Source organism: Polyodon spathula, chromosome 17 (assembly GCF_017654505.1).
Source record: "Polyodon spathula isolate WHYD16114869_AA chromosome 17, ASM1765450v1, whole genome shotgun sequence".
In the NCBI taxonomy this organism is placed as follows: Eukaryota; Metazoa; Chordata; class Actinopteri; order Acipenseriformes; family Polyodontidae; genus Polyodon; species Polyodon spathula.
Window position 1 is genome coordinate 25773349 of NC_054550.1, and position 23923 is coordinate 25797271.

The 23923-nt window shown below is 38.5% G+C and overlaps 1 protein-coding gene across 3 annotated transcripts in view; it reads right to left on the bottom strand.

Moving 5' to 3' along the window:
* Positions 1-2291: 2291 nt before the first annotated feature.
* The window catches only part of LOC121330424 (protein unc-79 homolog), a 56044-nt gene continuing 34412 nt past the window's right edge, over positions 2292-23923 (bottom strand). For 2 of the 3 annotated variants that reach the window (XM_041276947.1, XM_041276945.1), the window contains exons 32-51: positions 21740-22936; positions 20962-21063; positions 17626-17742; positions 16886-16988; positions 16004-16144; positions 15395-15433; positions 14050-14162; positions 13881-13966; positions 12941-13114; positions 12458-12526; positions 11802-11912; positions 10514-10618; positions 10061-10138; positions 9341-9430; positions 8930-9105; positions 8601-8784; positions 6354-6551; positions 3979-4056; positions 3735-3776; positions 2292-3648 (exon numbers count right to left, since the gene is read on the bottom strand). In XM_041276947.1, the coding sequence (XP_041132881.1) occupies positions 3448-3648; positions 3735-3776; positions 3979-4056; positions 6354-6551; positions 8601-8784; positions 8930-9105; positions 9341-9430; positions 10061-10138; positions 10514-10618; positions 11802-11912; positions 12458-12526; positions 12941-13114; positions 13881-13966; positions 14050-14162; positions 15395-15433; positions 16004-16144; positions 16886-16988; positions 17626-17742; positions 20962-21063; positions 21740-22936 (3404 nt within the window). In that variant the 3' untranslated portion in view covers positions 2292-3447. The remainder of the gene's footprint in view (positions 3649-3734; positions 3777-3978; positions 4057-6353; positions 6552-8600; positions 8785-8929; positions 9106-9340; positions 9431-10060; positions 10139-10513; positions 10619-11801; positions 11913-12457; positions 12527-12940; positions 13115-13880; positions 13967-14049; positions 14163-15394; positions 15434-16003; positions 16145-16885; positions 16989-17625; positions 17743-20961; positions 21064-21739; positions 22937-23923) is intronic. The other variant, XM_041276946.1, reaches the window with a different exon arrangement.

Sequence of the window (23923 nt, forward strand, 5' to 3'; positions counted from 1 at the left end):
TATAGGTCTTTCATAACTCATGGTGGTAAGTGACATCAAATGGAATGTATCCTCTATACAGTAAAAAGTACTCACTGTACATGATTTGGTTTGTCCCATACAACTGACAGATGCATTTCAAATGATTTCACCTACTCTTGTGTAATGGAAAACATGTGTGGAGCATTTGTTTTCATTATGGTTTTGAGAGCCTTTAGTGTATCATAATATTTACTGGCAGGTATCTATCACCAGTCCTAGAAAGTGCAAAGTGTCATCCACAGCTTTCCTTGTTTTCTACACAATACATTTCCTCCATTTTCTTTGATAAACTGCTGACAGCTCTTGATAAAATAGTTTTTCCAAATTCTGATCTACAGCCTTTTCTTATTTTAGTGTTATTTTCACTTATAGCTTTTAAATTAGAAATAAACTAGATTTTTTCATAGCAAAGGAATAATACAAAAATGTAAAGGGCATGACACTAAAATGAATTAGTTTGGAAAAGTTGCTAATCAAATGCATTTTTGATTAACATACTGTATACCGCATTGAGAGAGGCAATAGCTGGATTTTCTTATTACAGTACCAGGGAATCCACCTGGATTGCATCATCCATTTATTTTCTGGGGTAATCCTGGATTACTGTGGATTGCTGGTTCATTCAACCCAGGGGGATTCTCCAGTGCCGTAAAATTCAGATATTTTACCTATTTTTAAAAGTATAACTAGTTCTATATTATTTAAAGATTGATTCTGTTAAACTTGTTCTTTTTTTAATTTTATTTTTATTTAGTTGTCTCCAATTTTTTACCCTGGTTTTCTCCCCAATTTAGTGTGCCCAATTATTATCTGTATCCTTGGCTCACCGCTTGCAAACCCCCTACTGACTTGAGGAACAGGGGCTGGAGTGCGTGTCCTCTGAAATGTGCTCCTGCCAATCTGTCTTTTTTTGCATTGTGGATCCACAGCAAGGCCACCAGACCTATAGCGCTGGAAGACAACACAGATCTGGCAGCTCCACAGGTGCCCTATTGGTCACAGGGGTTTCTGATGCACGGTCAACTGTAGATTCCCCTAACAACCTAAGCCCTCCCTACCCAGGCAGTGCTCAGCCAATTGTGTGCCACCCCCTAGGAACTCCCAGTCATGGTCGGCTGTGACATAGCCTGGACTTGAACATGTGATCCCCAGACTATAGGGCACATCCTGCACTCCATGTAGAGTGCTTTTACTGGATGTGCCACTCGGGAGCCCTGTTAAACTTGTTTTGATTAAATAAATGTTTGTTATTTTCTTAGGCTGCTTCTAAAGAAGGCTTGGAGTCCCAACATTTTAAAAACAGTGTTTAATAAATAAAAGTAATACAATTTTAGATGGAAAAGGGTTGGTAGTTTAGTAAAAAGTAATAACATTATCAGTCTCAGACAATTTAATAAAATCAGTTTTTATTTCTTTTTTTTTTTCACTATTAACAAAAGTGGTTTCTACAGCACTGTTAAACAGGTGTTTGGTGGAAATGCATATTGTTTTCTTTAAGAGTAACTTAAGAGTAACTAGCGGGGTTCTGAAAAATATAGCGTTGCATGTCCCCTAGAGTGGCAATTTTGAAAAGAGCTTTTGAAACAGACTTTAAAGTTATAAGTCGAAAAAAGTGTCAGGATGTTAATTATAAAAAGAAAAATTACAGGTACATTAACCAGCTGTAGCAACAAGTGGGGACGTGGAACGCTGTATTTTTCAGAACCCCGCTACTTACTCTTTAAGATTACACAACATAGTAAACGAAAATTGAAAATCCTTCAAATGAACATGTTTTGGTCTTGTCAGTAGCTTTTATTTAAACAGTAATACCTTTTTTTTTTTTTTTTTTGTAAATCACAAAACTTATGCAAGGTAAATACATTAATACATCTGTGGCAGAGCAAAGCTCTGCCCTTTTTAAATTGGCAGGGATGGGGTTAATTTCCCCTACCTGCCTGGGTTTATTATGTTCAGGTTGCTGGGGATTGATTAGTTGATTAGCTTAATTAACGATCAATCAGCGCCCAACCACCTGACATAAAAGGAGGCCTCTGCTTCCCATTAAGAGAGAGGAGGGAGCTGAGGAAGCAGGTTGATGGTTGATGGTTGATGGTTGATGGTTGATGGTTGATGGTTGATGGTTGATGGTTGATGGTTGATGGTTGTGATTTTTGAATTTTTTGATCCAGTGAAGCCATCGCCCAGCCTGGAAACCTTTATTTTGCTTGGCCTTTTGTTATTTGTGTTTAAATACCGTTATTTTTGCCCTTGTGCACTTTATTTTTGTGTTTATTTATAATAAAATTAGTATTTTTTGAACTGCAGTCTGTCTCTGGGCCTCAATCCACTCACCAGCCTGTCACATTATCTTTCAGATTGCAGGAACTGTAGGCACCTTTTAAAATCAGTGATAATAAGCACTGGTGATCGGTACAACCTTCCTCTGGAGGAAAAAATATACAGCATTACATCATTCATCTTATATTGAATAAAGAACTGAAAACTATTAGAGATGATAACCGTGATCCCTGGAGTAAGTCACAGTCAATAATGCTCCACAATAGTAAATATGCTAGCCAAACTGCATCACCTTATTCAGACAGTTACCCTAGGTGTTGTATATCCCTTTAAATGTGCAGAAAACAGAAACAAAGCTTCCACTCTCAATCTGTAGTCTTCTGTATTAAGTGTTACTATGTCCTGTAACAGAAAAGTTTGTGCAATTTGTATCTTTTCAAAAATACAATTATGTTGTGTCCAGCAGTGTCCTGGGATGGCACTTCAATGATACTATGCACATGCGTACCATCATTTAATTTAAAGATACAGTTTAGTGTAATATTATCATTTAATAACAGTTTTATTTATGAAAGCCAACAGTGGCACAATTGCATGGAGTACTAACCTTGTGAGGATTTGAGTCCTTCAAAGAATGGAAGAATCTTTCTGTGGCTTGAATTTCTTTCTGTTTGAATCAGTGTCACTTATTGCACTGTTATCCTGAAGTTTTTATCCTTCTCCCAACACACTTAATTGTAGATATTTTGCACTTCACCCTTTTGCTGCATAGACATTTAAAATGTTTCACATCACTGAATTAATAATTTATTCAAAGACATAGTCATCAGAAACCTCAAAATATCTTGCTCTGTTTTCTAAACCCTTGTGAAAGCCCTGTCAAACATACTGCAATGTTGGGAAATTTTGACATAGATAAATATAGATACAATAATTATTTTCTGTAAGCACTTAAGAAAACACGAAATGACAACCCAGCAGTTTCACTTTAGTGTTCAATATGCAGACATGGTCTGGCTGAAAATTCCACTGCAAACTGGGTGCAAACGGCAACAAACCGAAAAGAACAGACAGAGTTCTTCATCACCTGACTTCACTCGATGTGACGTTCTGCAGAATAAGCTTTGAGGTTGCTGCCATGGTATTTCACATGGGGTAAAACTGAGACACAGCTTCCGAGGACTGGATCTCCACCTGGGCCATTTTGAACTGGGTGCACTGTAACCACTTGCGCAGCACTGAAGGGATGACGCTGGTCTGAGTGCAGCCCTGTAGACCCTGCAGGTACTGATGGTTCACGTTGTTCTGTATTGCTTGAAGACGCAATTGCAGCCCAGCTGATAAATGCTGTGAACACATGCAAGGTTATAAGAGTAAGCGGATACTAAACTGTTTAATGTTAACAAAACTCTGTATTAAGCCGTAACCCTTACCTTCAAATTTGACTGAATCATAGGTAACCACATGGGTATGAGCTGTTAAAGGGAAAGAGAAATGCAATGAAAGCTTTTTAATAACATTTTACCACATACACAAAACAAATGCAATCTTATAATGATAAATGCATAGCAAATTCATTTCTTCATATACAGTGAGTATGATTGCCATTTCCCTAAGTTTCTTGTTCACTGTTTAGATTGCTTTTTTATTTGTTTATTTTAACACAAATACACCCACCTTTACAAAAATCGTGGAGTTGCATTCCTGAAGAGCCTCCATTAAGCTGATCACATGCAAACACACCATTTCAACCATCTGTGGGTTGGAAAAAAGAAAACAAGAAGGTCATGCGAAAAGCAAGCTGGAAATCAGTTCTGATGGCTCTCATTCAAAAAAGGCCAAGGACTGAACTGCTCACAGGGCTAGAGGAGCTGTGGGTATGTGCAGTAGGGGCTGTGGGTGTGTGCAGTAGGAGCTGTGGGTGTGTGCAGTAGGGGCTGTGGGTGTGTGCAGTAGGAGCTGTGTGTGTGCAGTAGGAGCTGTGTGTGTGCAGTAGGGGTTGTGGGTGTGCGCAGTAGGAGCTGTGGGTGTGCAGTAGGGGCTGTGGGTTTGTGCAGTAGGAGCTGTGAGTGTGTGCAGTTGGGGCTGTGGGTGTGTGCAGTAGGAGCTGTGGGTGTGTGCAGTAGGAGCTGTGGGTGTGCAGTAGGAGCTGTGGGTGTGTGCAGTAGGGGCTGTGGGTGTGTGCAGTAGGAGCTGTGAGTGTGTGCAGTAGGGGCTGTGGGTGTGTGCAGTAGGAGCTGTGGGTGTGTGCAGTAGGGGCTGTGGGTGTGTGCAGTAGGAGCTGTGGGTGTGCAGTAGGAGCTGTGGGTGTGTGCAATGTGGGCTGTGGGTGTGTGCACTAGGGGCTGTGGGTATGTGCAGTAGGAGCTGTGTGTGTGCAGTAGGAGCTGTGTGTGTGCAGTAGGGGCTGTGGGTGTGTGCAGTAGGAGCTGTGGGTGTGCAGTAGGAGCTGTGGGTGTGCAGTAGGGGCTGTGGGTGTGTGCAGTAGGGGCTGTGTGTGTGCAGTAGGAGCTGTGGGTGTGCAGTAGGGGCTGTGGGTGTGTGCAGTAGGAGCTGTGTGTGTGCAGTAGGGGCTGTGGGTGTGCAGTAGGGGCTGTGGGTGTGCAGTAGGAGCTGTGGGTGTGTGCAATGTGGGCTGTGGGTGTGTGCACTAGGGGCTGTGGGTATGTGCAGTAGGAGCTGTGTGTGTGCAGTAGGAGCTGTGTGTGTGCAGTAGGAGCTGTGAGTATGTGTAGTAGGAGCTGTGAGTATGTGTAGTAGGAGCTGTGTGTGTGCAGTAGGGGTTGTGGGTGTGCGCAGTAGGAGCTGTGGGTGTGCAGTAGGGGCTGTGGGTATGTGCAGTAGGAGCTGTGTGTGTGCAGTAGGGGCTGTGGGTGTGCAGTAGGGGCTGTGGGTGTGCAGTAGGGGCTGTGGGTGTGTGCAGTAGGAGCTGTGTGTGTGCAGTAGGGGCTGTGGGTATGTGTAGTAGGAGCTGTGTGTGTGCAGTAGGGGCTGTGGGTGTGCAGTAGGGGTTGTGGGTGTGTGCAGTAGGGGCTGTGGGTGTGTGCAGTAGGGGCTGTGTGTGTGCAGTAGGGGCTGTGTGAGTGCAGTAGGAGCTGTGTGAGTGCAGTAGGAGCTGTGTGTGTGCAGTAGGAGCTGTGGGTGTGCAGTAGGAGCTGTGGGTATGTGTGCAGTTGCCCCCATGTATAATGTACCTTCTCAAGAGGAAAAAAGGTCTCTGTGGCTGTCTGTACATTTGAACCTCTTGGACAGTGGAATTGCTGACGATTGCATCTTTTGCTAGTATGTTATAGCAATCTATATGATGAGCACTCACAAGAGCTCTAGTAATACTTTGAGGGAAGCTCAGTATAGCTTGGTAGGTTACTTGGCGCCAATATAATGTAACATGGGATAGGAGAGATGACTCATCCAGGCACATCTGATAATAAGGGAGTGGAAACAAATGTGATTTTTGCAGTTCTTTCCCATACATCGTGGGAGGCTGTGTCCAACCTGTTTTAGAAATTGCATTTATAGCAGCGTCATCTCTGTTTTTTTTTTTTTTTTAATGAAGCTGGTGTACCATGACTTGCTAGTAACTGATATCGTCATTGAGATTCTTAAACACCCCAAGCCTTATTTTGCATCAACAGTGATATACAGTACAGTGCAGCAGTTTGTGCAGTTAATGAACTTTCAGTTTTTATCTTGATACATGAGCAGCCTTGTCTCCAAGTTGAAGCTTAGTTGCTGAGAATGAGAGTGCGGTTTCTGCACAGATGCTCCTTCACAAATGGGAGAACAGGGGAGAATGCAAACACTGTCCTGATATAAATCACTCAAAATGAATGTGGACTCGACAGACCGATGAAACGCTTCACCTGTGCTAGGCTAGGCTTCAGCGAGCACCAGAACGATGTAGGTGGAACATTTCAGCTGTCTTTGCATAAATCAATGCAGTGATGGTCAAAGAAAGCGTTACAGTTTATTCACATGGCTGTAGCAATGTTCTGAGCTATTGCCTATACACCATGTGCTGTTGGGTTCTGTAGCTTTAATGAAGGTCTTACCACTTTATTATGTGCCATGAGTTGAAGAATGCTGGGAGTGACTCTGCTCCAGAACTCCAGGCCCGTGAGGATTGCGGTTGATGAAAACTCATTCTGGTTCTGCACTGTTGGTGTTGCACCTGCCTGCTCACAGTAGATTGTCCATAGCTGGGCAAACATAAATGCATGGAACAGGGAGCACATGTGCAAAACGGACGTCTGCAAAAAAAAAGAAAATAAAAAGAAATTACTTACAGAATTCTCTTTAAACAAAATCAGATTTGATTTATTTTGATTTTTTTCCAACACATTCCCAGGGGATGCCATTATTATTATTATTTACACGGCCCTCACCTGTATATCATATTCACATATTTAATTTCCATATCTCAATTAATACCACTTATTGTACAGAATATAGTCAGCAGGATTTCCTATCTCCATTTTTCTGTACAGGTTTGTCGTCCCCCCCCCCCCACCCCCCAGTTATAATATTTACCCCAGCATCATTCACTAATATGGAAAGTTAAATTGTGCTCAATTAAAACTTCATTGAGGTCAATTAAACTTTCTAAATACCATAACTGAACAGGTCCTTGTTACAGTACACCACTTGTGTGAAAGAAGGAAACTATAAAAAGTCTAGGAAGAAAGTTTTTTGGCTAATGCCTCCATCTGTGTTGTTTGCCTAATAAATACCAGTGATCAGACATCAAGTTGTTTCAAACCAGCAAACCAGGGCTGAAAGTTTGACATCCTACACATTATTAGCTTATCCACTAGGTCACCTTCCAGTATTGCTACTGTGCTTGCTATTTTAACTACTGTATGGCCTATGCATTTAGACACCAAGCCTTGGTCTTTAGGGGTCAGCTAATATAACAGATGAAAAGTGGTGCTGGAATCGAGCAAGGTAATTGATACATTATAAACCAAATAAGGTTATCAGGGTCAAGAACAGAGCTAGCAACTACAGCATTAAAACACATAGCGACAGAACAAAGCACACCATAGTCAAATCAGGATACAGAGCCGAAGTACAAACAATGACCATGGCAAATCAAGATGCATTAAGAGCATGTCTGATGTGCTGATAAGTGGGAAAAAAAAGAAAGCTGTGAAAATTGCTATGTCAGTAAGATTATCTGAGCTGTTTGAAAATATTTGGATTTCTCTGAACCTGCATGATGTTGTTTTATTAAAATTCTACTTGGCTCAAACAGATTTGATCTTATTAAATATGTTAAATATCCATTAGCGCAGAAACTGTGACAAATGATGATTAAGAATACATAGAAAGGGATAAAAAAAAATGCTTCACTGGACCTGTGCTTTACTACACTTTGCTGTGCTTTACCATTATATCACACAGCAAACCTTTACAAGAGCATAACCGTCCAGCAAGCTTATCTGTCATTATTAATGCTATTGACTTTAAGGATAGCACAGGAGGCATAAATTATTCCACTGTGGGACACTCCATCACTAATCCACAAAAACTATAGGCATGGGATCAGATAAATAAAACTGACAGAAAATGTGAGGAAAAAATAAAGAATGAAATTAGAAAGAAAAGGATTCAAACAATAAAAAAAAGATTACTCTCAGGGAGTCTATTCATAACTATTTTAAGATGGCCCATTAACTCCTGTAATCTTCTTAGTTCTGGATAATAGGTAGAGATGCAAAATCCTTGATATGCTAATCAGATGCAGACAATCTACTCATAGGGAATGCAGATTTAGCAGATGTCCATAATGTATATTTGAAGGTTTTATTACTACTCCAAGGATTGGTATCAGCATCATACATTTTGAAAACCCTTCTCTTGTGATCGGACAGACCAGTGCATTCCACAAGGAAAATAAGGCTTATTGTAAGTAGCAACAGTATTGAAAAATTACTGGATTTTGTTCTATGTTGTTTAAGAAGCTCTTTTCTTCATTGAGTAACAAACAAGTTTGGTTTTACATTAAGAATTAAGCACCAACATTTTATTGTTTTATGTTTTGGTAGCATTTTGTAATGTGTTGCCAAAGTAAAATGATTGAATTTAATTCATCATTGAACAAGATGGAGTGATCATCTATTCATTACTCTTTTTAATGTGGCCATGGAAATTGTGGCGACCTGTCTAGTTTAATTAGATGATTAATCTAAGTTCCCGCAAAGCTAAAGAATCTGAATTTGGTTGTATAACACCATGATTAAATAATAGGGTTAGCTAATCATTGTGAAGAAAGAGATGCACAGAAAAGTAGCAATTACCTTTGACTGCTCTGGAAACCCAATCAAGATGACAATCAGGTGATCAGTAATGTGTGAGCCAGCGTCGAGAGGAATGGGCATACAGGAAGTAGACCCTTGATTCAATGCACTGTGGGTAAGAGATCCGAGCAACAGCCAAGACAGCAGACGAATATGGGAGACGCACTCAATAAACTCTTTGGGTCTGAAAAAAAAATTAAGCTCATTTTTGTTTTTTAAGACAAAAGTATAAGAAATTGATTTTCGACTTCAGCTCTTAGGTCAAACATTTCAACATTGAAAAAGCTTAATTGTCGTGTCAAATATGACTTGTGTTTGGCTGTTGTTACCCTTGTTGCATGGCAGATGGAGGGTGGTAGAGCCAAGGCAGGTAGCGAATCACAGCTTTGTTGTCACGGTGATTCCCTTTGCTGATTTCCATCGCGGCTATTTGTGCAAGACCCACTTTCAGGTTCCCGCCAAAAGTGTCTTCATGCAAGGGCTGACAGCAGGTCTTCATGTGATGCTAAAATGCAACAGGGATGGCAAATATGGATGTACAAGTACAGAACTGTGTGATAAGTGCATGTTTAAAATATTAGTGAATGCAGTGTAACTAATGAACCTGTCCATTACACAGTACTTCCAGTATTTCCAAACTTACAGGTAAATCCTATCTAACAACAAAATCCTTGCAAGCCTATTTTTTCATTAACAAATATATAAGTGATTGTTTTTATTTCAAAGTAGTCTATACTTACTTTTAACTTTGTCAATGTATGCATGTCAGCTATGAAGTCCAGCAATTCGTTAATATATTGCCTCATGCATTCCATTGCAGCTGTGATACACTGGAAGAAAATCAAAATTACATGTAACCATTACATGATGGTATTTCATGATGTTTCTTCTTCAGGAGATTACTAAATGATTTACTTTTAATCCCAGTTGTAGCAAGTAAAACACAAGACCACAGTTTGTTACTGTCAGCAGACTGCACTATATAGTTCAGTCGTGGAATGCTTATTTTTGGCTGCTAAGTACTCTGGATCAATTCTAACTACCAAGATCCTTTCATCATAAAGTAAATGTAACAGCTATATGAAACACAAGTATTTTTGGTTAAAAGATTTTCAAATATTGATACATTTTCATAATCTATTAACCCTCTATTAATAAGATGTTTATAAATGACGCTGTGTTTAGGTGGGGAGTAGTTGCAGAGTTATGGCGTTTAACGTCTCTCTAGTAAACAGACAGTCCACTTGCATTGTAGAAATGTGTAAATTCCTTTTTTGCTGATCAGAAGAATTGGATCTGTAAATTCTGAAAAACAACATTCAGAAGATTACAAAATCTCAAACCAAACAGTAAGTACAATACGAGTTTGAAATTCCTAAACCCCCTTCCAAGAATGCACTCACTCCAAATTAGAAAACATAGAAACTTCTAAAAAGCTTTATGAAATAGTCAATACTCACGCCTGGTATAGTTGCAATCATGTTCTTCTGCAGGACTGTCGACTCAGCTAACCGTGTTCCAGCATCAGCACAGACAAACTAATGAGAAAATTAAAGATATACTGATTATATATTTCTCTCTCTCCCTGGAGAGTACGTAGATGTACAATATTGCATAGTTGTTTTTTTCGTTTGTTTTTTAAAATTATTATGAGTAATGATCTTCCTGAAACTGCATTTCCTTCTTTTTAATGTGATTTTACCACCTAATGGGCATTAGCTAATTGTTAATATTTTATGCACCTGTACTAAATAAAGACTTGACATATTTTGTAAGCAGTATTTATATAAGCAGTAAGAGATATTTATTTACGACTATACGTGAACAATTTGGTTCCTAACTGCTCCCGAGGCTTGAGGCATGCATATCTAACCTTAATGTCCCTTGCTTGTCCCTTTTATGGAAAACCTTACCTGCACCAGCAGTAGCAGGTTGGTGTCTGGAAGAGGTGATTTAAATTTTAAAGCCTGCAACAACTCCAAAACAACACTGCGAGACAGATAGAATTTATCCCGCTCCTGTAAAGAAAAAAAACAATCATGTCACAATCATGTAAAACCCAATTCTATATTTTCAGTGTTACAACCTTAAATATTCTACATCTCAAATTAATTCAGTAAATTCAGTACCTTTATGTATTAGCTTGCCAGTTGGTTCTTTCTTTGGATTGATGAAGACTAAAACCGACATCAACAAGAGTTGCATAACAAACTGAACATTTAAGATCTCAGTTTCATCAATTCTGCATGAATTGACTTTGCGTGGTGACAACAGCCGCAGCCAGGCATTGTGATTACGTGCAGTATCTTTCACTTCATGCTTGTTAACTCGATGTCAATACCAAATCAATTGTGCTTTTGAAGTAAACAGAACTGAACAATAAAAATGCACCCTCATTTCTCTGGCTAGTCCATGGAATATTCCTCCTAGGTTTAAAAGCATGGGGCTGTGCTTTCTGTTTGGTGTATTCTGACAAAATTGATAATTTGCAGCAGAACATTACCCTAAGTTGGGCCACTCGGATTTGTGAAATCCTTTTACAAATCAGCTACTTAGAAAACACCATGTGTAACAAAGTATATCATTTGATTTACACCAGGAAAGGGAACTGACAGTAACTAGATCAACATGAGAAATCCTACAATGAGCTGTTACATTTGTTAAATCAAGGACACTTGAAAAGCACCACAAGCTGTATTTGATGGCATATCTTTCATGCATAGGCACACAGTTTAACTTTACCATTATTTTTTTCAATAGTTTGACCATATAAAGTTTGGAATTTGGAAGGAACTTGGAAGGATTCTGTACATCCACAATTAAAGGACAAAAAAAGGAAGAACAGAAAAATATTCCACACATAGATGAAGGAGGCAGGGATAATGCTGAAAATGCTAATAAGAGGTAAGAAACAGAATTTTAAGCTAAGACATAAAACCTGATCTCCTATAGAAAAGAATTTAGCAATGCAATCTGCTGGCAGTGTAGAATTCTGTCAGAATGCACTCTGGCTTCAGTAAGACACACAGTTCTATTATCCATTCCATTCCACGGCTCAGCTTTCTTCATATCTAGGCTAGTATCTTCTGTATACACTTCACAATATGTAGACCAATATGCGCTGATTAGATACTTCATCAAAGAGATGGCGCAGCCTGTCACAGAAATATTTCTAGATGAAAAGTGAAAGTCCATTATTACCTTGTTGAAGCCTCGATAGCACAATCCACAGAGCTCCGCAAGGTAGGGGAGGCTGAAAACCGCGTGCTGAATCACAAAGCCCAGTAATTTGGAAAAGGGTTCCAGCAGGCTCTAAAAATGAAAGATGACTCCAAAATCAATATCTTGCAAGCTTTCAAACTAAAAATAAATAGCATTTTAAACAAAATTAAACTATTAAACTTACAACACAATTAGCACACTCACAGAAAGGTCAATGTTACTAGTTACGTACCATGAAGAGTTTAGTGCAAATTCCATTTTGATGTAAACACCTTGATGAATCTGGCACTCAGTGTTTCTATATTTATGTCATTGGGCTGATGGAACCTATTTACCTGCTAATGATAATTTAGTGCTCAGGACACAAGGGAGAAGTCAAGAGGCAGCACACAGCACTGCACAGTAACAGCGAATGTGTTCCTAAAAAACCACTCACTCTAACTTCATCCACGTACTTGGAATAAACTTGAGGACAAGTGATAATACATCAGGAGTTACTTCAGGAAATGGGAAACTCAGATCCTCCATGCATACAGCATACAGACACAGTGTTTAACCTTCCCATTATATATGCCCTTGGATACTTAATAAATAGGGCCCGTGTTCTTTTGCTGACTACATTGGCAATAACTTACCCTTGCTGCATTTGTGGTAGGAATCTTCAGCAGACAGATAATAATTCTTAAAGCTGAGTCTAAGCAGCACTGTCAAAAGAAGAAATGATAAAAGACATGTTTGTTTTCCAATGTGTTCTCCTCTGTTTAGTAAATAAAAAGCATAACCTTTTAATTACAATTACAAGGTGGTGGGTAAATTAACTAAACAATAAGCAGATATGGTTATGATCGATGTATTTATATGAAAGCCACGATATCTGATTCAATGTCTAGGGTCTCCTGTCTTAAATACACCAGCATTCTCCATCACAGCAGCTTCTTGTATCTGCCAGTACTGTATACATCTTACTTTATTTTTATTTCAAGAAAGCCCATCAACATGTTTCATTACAATATAAACAAAAGCAGTCTGGTAACAGACACGAAAGGTTAAGGAAACCAATACAAGCATTTTAAAAAGCTTGAAATATGTTGCTAGGGTTGTTAATCTGTTCCTCGTACCTTCAGTGGTAAGATGGAGGGCAGTTTCGTTAAAAAGGTCTGGAACTGGTTACAGATGGTCGTCCACAGACTGCTGGGAGAGTCCATGGGTAGTGCTTCCATGAAGGTGGAAATGTTCTCCAGACAGTGGAGCATGGGGCCCCCTGCTGGCAAACTCTTCTTATTGTTTAAACCCTGCAAATCAGGGAAGGACAGTGTATCATCACTGAAACAAGAGGGGTCTTAGTAAAAAAATACTGCATGTGCCAAATGTTTTTTCAACTAAAGTCTGCAATCTTAGGGTGTGTGTCTCAATTTTAAGTGTTGTTTTTTAGAAGGTTGCAGTAATCCCACTGATGGCAGTTAAACAACTTAATTACATAGTACGTGGACCTGCTTATACTATTAGCTCTCCTGCTTGTCATGTAGAAGTTCTGTTCAGATAGAAAAGCAAGATCCAGCTCCTCCGAGCATTGTGCATTTTTAAGGGAGATCCTTTTCTAAATGGCTTCAGTTAATTTTACAGTACAAAGGCACCATCTGCTGGACTAAACCAGCAGTACACCATCTAGTCAGAAGCATGGCATATTAATAACAATTACAGTGACCTCTTTTATACCACAACATTTTCCTACTCTGTTGTCTACAGAAAATGTACATTTTGCAGCTTTTTACATTTCAATAATGTTGAGAAATATATTTCGAAACAACTGAAAACATATGTAACTAGGGGGTTATATGAAATTGTTTAAATTACTATTGTCATAATCAATCAATCAATCTTTATTTTCTATAGCACCTTCAATAGTGGAACACCATCACAAAGCGCTTAGCTGTATCCATTGTTAATAAATACCTGTAATTTTTATTTTGTATTATTATAATTTCTTAGAGATGCTTATTGCTAGACTATTGTCAGTACGGGTTACCGCTCTTTAACACAATCAACAGTCTGACTTACCTCGAGCAGCATATTGAGGGCAGCGACCGAGCTCAGCTCATTAAAATCCATAAGGGAAGAAGCCAGAGTTCTTAAAAAACTCCCGTCTGTAGGAGAAAAACTTTTTTTTTTAATGATATACCAGCACAGGGAATCAATGAATGTTTTAAAAGCTTAATTCCTTCATTACCTTTGATGTTGCTTTGGAAGAGCTGTGGGAGAATGCCATTAGGGGCCAGCTGGTGGAAAACACAGCGGAGAAACTGTTTTGCTACCCCAGCAGCATTGCCAGGAATCATCATGCTAGAGAAAAAAAAAAAAAGGATTTAATACATATTTTCCTATACAGAGGTACAAAATAGTTCAGTACCAATCATATAGACCAATATACAGTGAGAATGCAGTTTTCAGTCCAATTATCAGTAGTCTCACATTGCCTATTTGAGTGTTGTTTACAACGAAGTAATGCTGTAGTAAAGGCTTAGAAAAGCAATATGTCGTTTTGCAAAAAAAAATTACAAATCTAACCGATTTTAAAAGGATGTTTTTTTGACAATGGAATCCTTCTCAGGGACAAATGGTTACCATACCATATTCTATAAAGCAGTTTAAGTCTTTTTGACCCTCTTGTCACCACGTTTCTATGTGGCGAATAGCATCTATAGTGGCATACTCACTTTGTAACCAAAGTTTTTCAACTGGTTTCACAGACCCTGATTAGTACTGCTAATGGCTTATCCACTGTTACTTTAGGAAAAGTAGTCAGAAATTAGTGCTAATCGGGGTCTGTGAATCCAGCTGTTAATGTGTAAATTAAGATGTGCACAATCACTAGGCTGTGTAAGTATAAATCATGTGTAAGAAATCAACCAATCAGGTTTAACAGCAATCCTTGTGTAGGATCTTTGTATTTGTGAATTACAAAATGTTAATACATTGTGTATAGGATGTCTCACGCTAGAACCTGCCCAAGATGACATCTCTTATAGAACAGGAGGCACCATACACACATTATCTTAACTTATAGTAACACTATTAGATACAACATACAGTTAGTCTTAATAAACAATTGGAACAGTCATAAAATGCTGATGTCTATGTATGTCGGTTCATTGTGTAATTTTTAAAAAATGTTAGTCACAACTGAAATGAATAAAAAATAATATGGCTACAATGCTGTTATTACATTTGGCATACAGATCTCTGGTAACTAGGCATGTCTCACAGACAAACTGTCATTTCTAATCATAAAACATAATACAGCATTCTGGCACTTTTATCAAATAACAGGATCTGGCTGAGCTGAACCACATAACACCAATATCCAATCTTCTTTCCCCCTCAGGATTTTTGACAAAGTTATCTGTCCAAAATCAACTAATAACAATAAAATGTCAATTTGCGCAGATCGCATTAGTTGCACCGGTTTTAAAGAATCGATGTACTGCACTGGAAATGATTTCTGATGTAGGAGTATATCCTGGAGGATTTGCATTGTAAGAGGGCTTAATAAGTTGGAAACAAAATGCCCTTACCTCTCAGCTTGACCAGAGAAATTTGTGCTGGATGCCAATCTGCAGAAATTAAAAAGAAAACAAATATTAAGCATTTTAATATTAAGTGCTTCAGTCCATTCCACTTCCCCTTCCCGTTTTCACATATCTCTATCTTCATTTGAGCATATAAGTGTACAGAGAGATTTATCAGAAACATCTCTCACACCTTAAAGCAACAATGCTTCTACTATGACCACTATTACTACTACTACTACTAATAATAATAATAATAATAATAATAATAATAATAATAATAATAATAATAATAATAAAAGGGGATAATGTGACCCTTTTACACAGATAGGAATGGGGGGGCAGGGGGGAGGGGGGAGGGGGGGGTCCCGGGGGAATCTTCATGTGGACCAGTCATGAGTCTCCTTCAGGGACATTTGTCATCTATTTATTAAGAAGGGGTACACAGTGGTCCGTAACTTTCCCCAGTGCAGTTGCAGTCTTTCTGACTGTCATGCCCCTTTCAGACTAACTGCTCTAGTCTATACATACTGTACTGAGCCATTTTTAAAATAGCTACTTCTTTACCGTGTAGGATCCGGAGCTACTTCCCCTGCATCTCTCACTGTACTGTACCTTCCCACAGACTGCATGATGTCAAGGAGCAGAGGGGCTGCCAGGTCTGGGCTCAAATGAATGAACATTGAGAGCACCACTACAGCCAGGCCCAGGCTTTCTTCATCGTACTCCTCCAGAACCGCTCCACAGTCGTGACACCTGGGGCAGCAAAGAAAGTGAAGAATGAGGCCTTAGAAAAGAAATGTTCATTGATAGTTTTGTTTCCATTTGTATACCTGCCCACTCTAAGATTGTTAAAACCTCTCTATTCAGCTGGTTCTACAGTATTTCTAGTGCAGTGGTCGTCGTCGGTATTTTGATTACTTCTTTCCCAAAAAAGTAACTTAGGACAGCAAAAACAATTGCTGTAATTTTTACAATTAGTTAAGTGTCGCATGCATGGCTCTACATTATAATATAATCTCCTCATAAAATAAGCTTTCTTAGAACAACCTTAATTCCAACATTTATTTACAACCTGCATTCATTTTCATTGATTTTGCTGATTTCTATCTGTACATTTTTAAGAGCAGTATCATTTTTTGGGTGGGTGGAAGAGTGGGGCCGTATCGTTATTAAAATTGTTGCAGGCATGAATGTGCTTGTGCATAAGGGTCTTAAAATGAAAAGAACATAGAGGAAAGGACAATTTGTGTGCTGAGGTACAGCAATTACAAATATGAAGGTTTAGTGTGTTTGCCGCTCTGTTTTAATGATATTTTTTCAATGTTCATTGGCTCCAGGCTCCAATACTTCTTCAGTGCAGAAAATCCAGTTTGAAATAATTTTCCATTTGATGGGTCAAGACCAAAAACATACTGTAGCTCTCTAGTGACAGCAATCATTTCACAGCCCTAAATGCATCTATTATTTTAAATCTTAAAAAACATTTTGACATACCTGTCTGTCATTGTTGTTGGCTGGTCGTCAGTAAACTCTTCAGGTGCTGGCACAAACATGCTGACAGTACTGGGAGCTGATAACAGGCTTGACTTTGTAGCACCTGCAAAAACAATACCAACATATAAGTATTAAAACATGATTGTAAAACAAAATACAAAACAAAATTGTGGTTAAAAGTGAGGTCTATGTGACAGTACACTGTGTCTTACTATATAAGCAAATGGGGGTGGTTTTCAATTCATCAGCATTGCAAACACTGTGAATGTCTGTCTGCATTTTGCCCATGGGAAGGTTATTAAACATTCATACCCTTACAGTTTATGTTATAATGCGTATTGCAAATTTTACAGAAGAAACTGAAATGTCAGTCCAGCAAACTGCTGACAACACTTGAATCAAAAATTACTTGGAGGATAAAAAAATTATATCAATGAATTTACATTAACCAGAATGATATCAATTCATACCTCTCACATCTATCACACAGCAACAAATATTTACTGAAATACGGTTTCCTTGTGTAGCAAATCTGCTATAAATTTTATAATTTCCCATTCTCTTACTATTCATTTACCACAAAGTTTTTATTTTGCAGTGGTTTACCATACTTATCTGTGATTTTACATGCTTGCCTGTGCTTTACTATGATTTCTCTATGCTCGGCTAAGCTTTGCTTTGATTCTGTCTATCTTTGCTTTGGGTCATTACCTTTTTCAGTAGAAGGTAGAGGCACTAACCTGCTTCCCATGTGCTGATGTTGTGGGGAGCACTAGACTGGTGTTCCAACTGTCTCTTCATTAACTGGCTCATTGTCAACGCTCCCAAGGAGCCGCGCTTCATCTGTCTGTATTGTGCTGAACATGGGAGGGAAACAAAATGGGTCCTTTTAAACAGCAAGATTGATTTATTTAGATATTTTGTTTGTTATAAATTGAATTACTTAAGACTTCCAAAGTCACATAAACGTCCACAATTGTCACTGCAATTTATTTAATTGGTATTATTTTAGCTGTGAAAGAGGGTACACTCTACTAGACAGTGGATTGTTTTAACAAGTTAGAGTCAAAAAATGTCTGTGCTGGCACTATGAGTATACATCTCAAGGCAATATCTCTGGTAATATATCACAATTAATAAGAAATATACGCCATGTAAATCAAACATAACACACAGTTTTAAATATATATCTTGTTAAGTGATTGCAGACACAAATCTACTACACATCTTTTTTAAAATGGAGATACATCTATTTCAGGGGAAACAAGTAATGATTATAATTTTTATTTTTTTGTATTCCACTTATATAGAAACAAACATTATTCAACTTATATGTAATAAACATTGAAGAGCAAAAGCTTTGTAAATCTAGCTTCTAGTGTTAGCAATTATATATATATATATATATATATATATATATATATATATATATATATATATATATATGTGTGTGTGTGTGTGTGTGTATATATATAATACACACACACACACACACACACACACACACACACTGAACAAAAATATAAATGCAACATGCAACAATTTAAAAGATTTTACTGAGTTACAGTTCATATAAGGAAATCAGTCAATTGAAATAAATTCATTAGGCCCTAATCATGGATTTCACATGACTGGGAATACAGATATGCATCTGTTGGTCACAGATGCCTTAAAAAAAAGGTAGAGGCGTGGATCAAAAAACCAGTCAGTGTCTGGTGTGACCACCATTTGCCTCATGCAGCACGACACATCTCCTTTGCATAGAGATGATCAGGCTGTTGATTGTGGCCTGTGGAATGTGGTATGTGCCTGCCCATACCATAACCCCACCGCCACCATGGGGCACTCTGTTCACAACTCTGATAACAGCAAACTGCTCGCCCACACGATGCCATACACGCTGCCTGCCATCTGAAACCAATTCATCCATGAAGAGCACACTTCTCCAGCGTGCCAGTGGCCATCGAAGGTGAGCATTTGCCCACTGAAGTCAGTTACGACGCCAAACTGCAGTCAGGTCAAGACCCAGGTGAGGACGACAAGCACGCAGATGAGCTTCCCTGAGACGGTTTCTGACAGTTTGTGTAGAAATTTTTCGGTTGTGCAAACCCACAGTTTCATCAGCTGCCCGAGTGGCTGGTCTCAGACGATCCCGCAGGTGAAGAAGCTGGATGTGGAGGTCCTGCGCTGGCGTGGTTACACATGGTCTGCGGTTGTGAGGCTGGTTGGACATACTGCCAAATTCTCTAAAACAACGTTGGAGGAGGCTTATGGTAGAGAAATGAACCATCAATTCTCTGGCAACAGCTCTGGTGGACATTCCTGTAGTCAGCATGCCAATTGCACACTCCCTCAAAACTTGAGACATCTGTGGCATTGTGTTGTGTGACAAAACTGCACATTATAGAGTGGCCTTTTATTGTTTAGTGCACCTGTGTAATGATCATGCTGTTTAATCAGCTTCTTGATATGCCACACTTGTCAGGTGGATGGATTATCTTGGCAAAGGAGAAATGCTCACTAACAGTGATGTAAACAAATTTGTGCACAGAATTTGAGAGAAATAAGTTTTTTGTGCGTACGGAAAATTTCTGTGATCTTTTATTCCAGCTCATTAAACATGGGACCAACACTTTACATGTTGCGTTTATATTTTTGTTCAGTATAGTATTATATATATATATATACATTATAATGGTTAAGTATATATATATATGGTATATATATAAGTTAGTCATAATATTGCATATATATATATATATATATATATATATATATATATATAATGGCATGTTTTTCATATTTTTAAGAATACAAATAAAATGGTTAAGTGGTACAGTATACAGTCCAAAATCTAATAATATATGCATGAATGTACAGAAATGAAGATGTTGGTCTCCCTAATTTGTTCTAGCCACTATACCTCTAAGAAATCAAAAGGAGACCCTTGATTCCTTAAGTTATTGTTAAATTGGGCTCTTGTATTTGCTTTTCTATTCAGAAGGTGTCAGTTGCTAAGAAAATATAACTGTGTTGTAATCCCATAGAGCCAAGATTAAGACTGAAGGATTTTTAACACTGGTTATTATTGTTGTTGTTAGTGATACTATTATCATATTTGTTATCCTGTTGTTTATTTTGTTTGTTTTATTTGGATAAACAAAGTACAAAAAGCACACACTGTATTCTGTGGTGATTTAATAAAAGACAGATCACAAGGGCTTTTCCAGAAATCCACATTGCTACAGACTATGCAAGCCTCCTCTAAATGAGCTATAGCGATTTGCACAGAAATCAATTTATTTCCCTATGCCTCATTAAACTCATTTGCAGCCAAATTAACCAAATCCAATCATAAATGCAGTTTTTAAATTGCGTTAATGGAAAATCCTGATGCTGAATTTAGTTTCACTTATCCGGAAAATGATGCTGTGAATGTCCTAGTGGAGTTAAGTAGATTAGTTCCTAGAGATTTATTTTGTGTTTCATTATCTTTGTTTGTCTTGTTGTTTGCATATTTATTTTTATTCCACACACATTCTTCCAAATTTCATATTTTTAGCTACATTTAATTCCTCTCTTTGTGTGCATTGAGTAAGTTTGATGATGGCTGGTGTCTGTGAAGCTTCTTGGCAAGCTTTAGAGTGTAAAATTATTAATAATATACAGAGCTGTGAAGAACTAAACTGAAAATAACATAAAACAAAAAAAAACTAATGTTATGGTCCATAGAAACAACAGTGAAATAGTGAAAATAGAAAATGAAACTAAATCGCTTGGAACTACTGTAATCCCAAAACAGCCCTAACCACTAGAAAACTGTCTTTAAACCTTAAAACAGTAAAAGATTTTGGTAAAGGCTTGGTGTTTTTGTTTTTTCACCAATGGACTGGGTTTAGTCTATCCTAAGCCAAGACCACTACAGATATTATTATTATTATTATTATTATATTTATATTATTATTATTTATTATTATTATTATTATTATTCCTCAAATAGCAGGACAGTGTAAAACATCTTTTGTTCAGACCTATATAAAGTCCCTTTAAAAAAGAAAGAAGCATTCAGATCCTACTTGATATTGAAGAGCGGCTGTTTGTTTCTGGAATTGCAGCTTCGAGTGTTGGGGCAGACGCAGATTCTCGTGGCATTTCCAGGGTTGAAAAGCCTTTCTGATCTGTAAAGCAATTTTGGTGAGTGACGGGCACATTAGCAAATGTATTTACTTTACAGACGGGAACAGGCTCAATTTAAAACCATGGACTTAGCATATGGTTATTTAACCAGTGTCTATTGTATGTGCTTTATGTGCTTTAATACTATTTATGTTTGAATTTTAAAATCTAAAATGATGTATTGCTTACTGATGATAAAAACTGTATGTGATGCCAAACCAAATGTTTCCTGAACAGTGGAACAGTAATAGTTTTTCAAAACAAGTGATTTATGCTTTTGAAACTTGTTTCTAGTTTATCGAAGTATGGAACCTACTCTCACAACAAGGTTAAACAGATTAGGTGGAACTAGGGATATTCTTTGGAAAACATGAGTATTTTTTTTAAGTTTACATTGGATTATGTCAATCTACTGTAAGTTAAAATACAATCATTTTTATTTGATTTTTTAAAGTAATGTTTGGTATCTATAACTCAACTGAGGTGCAACGTCCCCAAGCCCAAAGAGGTACTTTAATTTATTTTTTTTCCTAGCTTAATTTATTTTGAACCAGCCTTGATACACAATCCCATTAAATTATTTCCGCCATCTCCTGCTGTTACATCCCATAGCCATCAATAAATATGTTTTAGACAGTGGAGAAAGTGTTAGTCAATGCCTATGCCTTGCACTCTTACCTGGTTCACCCTGTTGTCCCCCCAGTTTGTCCAACATATTGAAAGAAATGTCAAGGTACTCCCTCTGAATGGCACTGACGGCGATCTTCCTGTGCTTCTTCTGCCGAGGCACAATCTGTATTTTGAACTCGGCCTCCTCATTCTCATCCTCTGGTTTGGTGTTGCTCATTTGCTCACTGTCCGACTCAGAATCATTGGGAGCTGGTTCCTCCATTTCCCTGGGAACGTTCAGGAACACAGTTTTCACAGAGGGGTTGACGATAGTCCCCACACCCAGGTTGATCTCTTCCAGGCGAATCTCGCAGTTATCATCAAGGGATATCTCAGGCAAAGCGACACACTTCTTGAGTAGGTATCTTTTTTGTTTCAGGGTCATAGGGCTCTCATTGGACATGTCTGTAAAATCGGCAGGCTTTGTGAGATCCTTGCAGTCAAGCAAGGCCATGGGATTTATGGAAGGTCGTCTTTCGTTGGTTAGCAAAGTATTGTCCACAAAACCCTTGGGCTTGCAATCTTTGGAGTGGTCTTTGCTGACCTGCACAAGAGGGGTATAGCCAAGTGTGTTGCAGGTGGAAGGCGACTGAGTAACCCTTCCATTGGGTTTGATGTATGTGGGGTTCTGCATTTCATACTCTTCATCGCTCTCCACTATACGCAGAGGAGGTAGGGGCTCAAATACCAAAGAGTCACTGTCAGACGTTGAGATGGTCGACCTCTTCTCTGGAGCTGAAGTGGAGTCTGAGGACAGGTCGATGAGATCAGGATCTTCTTTCAATGGAGGGTGTCCTCCTGGAGAGTCCACCTTGTCCTCAGATGTCTCCATGTAGCTCAGCCTGACTTCAGGGATTACCGGCCGTTTGTTTTCACTTGATCCATCCCCTTGGCCAAATTTCTCATGAGGGTCATTTGCTTCTGCCTTCCTCAATGCGTCTTCAGAGGCTTTGCTGCAGTGGTCATCCCGTTTGGTGTTGCAGGCTGGGAAAGCCACGCCATGCTTGTCCAGCTGACAACGGTCAATGCAGGACTTCCTTCGGTGCTCGTCCAAGTCAAACAAAATTGAATCAGCGTTCCCAATGTCCAGCGACTTCTGTTTTAAAAGCTGGAGCCTCTTCTTCTTGATGCTCTCCTCCCTCACACAGCGCAGGATGCTGTCCTGGAGAGCGCTGGCATCTCTGTATTCAGAAAGCTCGATTTCACCTAAAGGCAGAGGTAAAAAATATATGTGACTTGAAGTAACAAGCAGGAAGCAAATTCAGTTAAGCTGAAGTATAAGTTAAGTAAATTGGTTCGAAAGAACTCCTCTTATCCAAACTGTTCTGGGGACATGAGTTCAAATAAATGGGCATTGAGATAAAGGGGATTCTACTGATCTAACAGAGCTGCAGGGTACATTGTCAAAGTGCAATTCCTACATACTGTAGTTGTAGCGCAGTTGTACAGTGGTAATAAAAATAAACTTTGCTATACATTTCTACAAATGTTTCGACAAGTATACTGCAGTTACATTTCAACTTATAGCATACAAACAATAAACATGTAATTGAACTGTAACTGTTGGGCCCCTTGTGGGTCTCAGCACTGTTAATGTCCTTTTTTCATGAACAGTGCTATGATCCCCTCCTCCAAGCACGTTGAGCCCACCAGACTTACCAGAAATGTACAGCTGCTATTGAACACTTCTCAATGAAAATGCATAACAAATATCCAAAATTATACCCTAAATGGAGCAAGTATACCCTTAGGAATCTACGATTTATACAAGTGTTCCCAAAGGGAATTTTAAAACAAAAACAATTAAAGTAAAAAAAAAAAACATCTAAGACATCAGAGGGAATATATAATGCAGTGCAAAGAGAATGGATAGATAAGAGGTCATTAAGATGTTTAACGAACTGTGTAAATACCAGATACACACGACTCAATGTTTAATTCATGAAGAGAATATGAGATACATTTATTTCCTGTCTGTTATTCTCCAACCACTTTATTCTCACTTGAAAAATTGTATGCCTAGTTCTGCCAAAACTTCTATACCCCATTAACTGCAAAAATCAATCAATCATATGTTTTTTTTTTACTGGCAGCACTGAACTTTTTACTTTCCATGTGGATTAAAGGCTCAGGGTGGCCTTACTACAATTGTGAACAATGGGATGGTAAAACTTTCATCAGAACCCAGTCTTA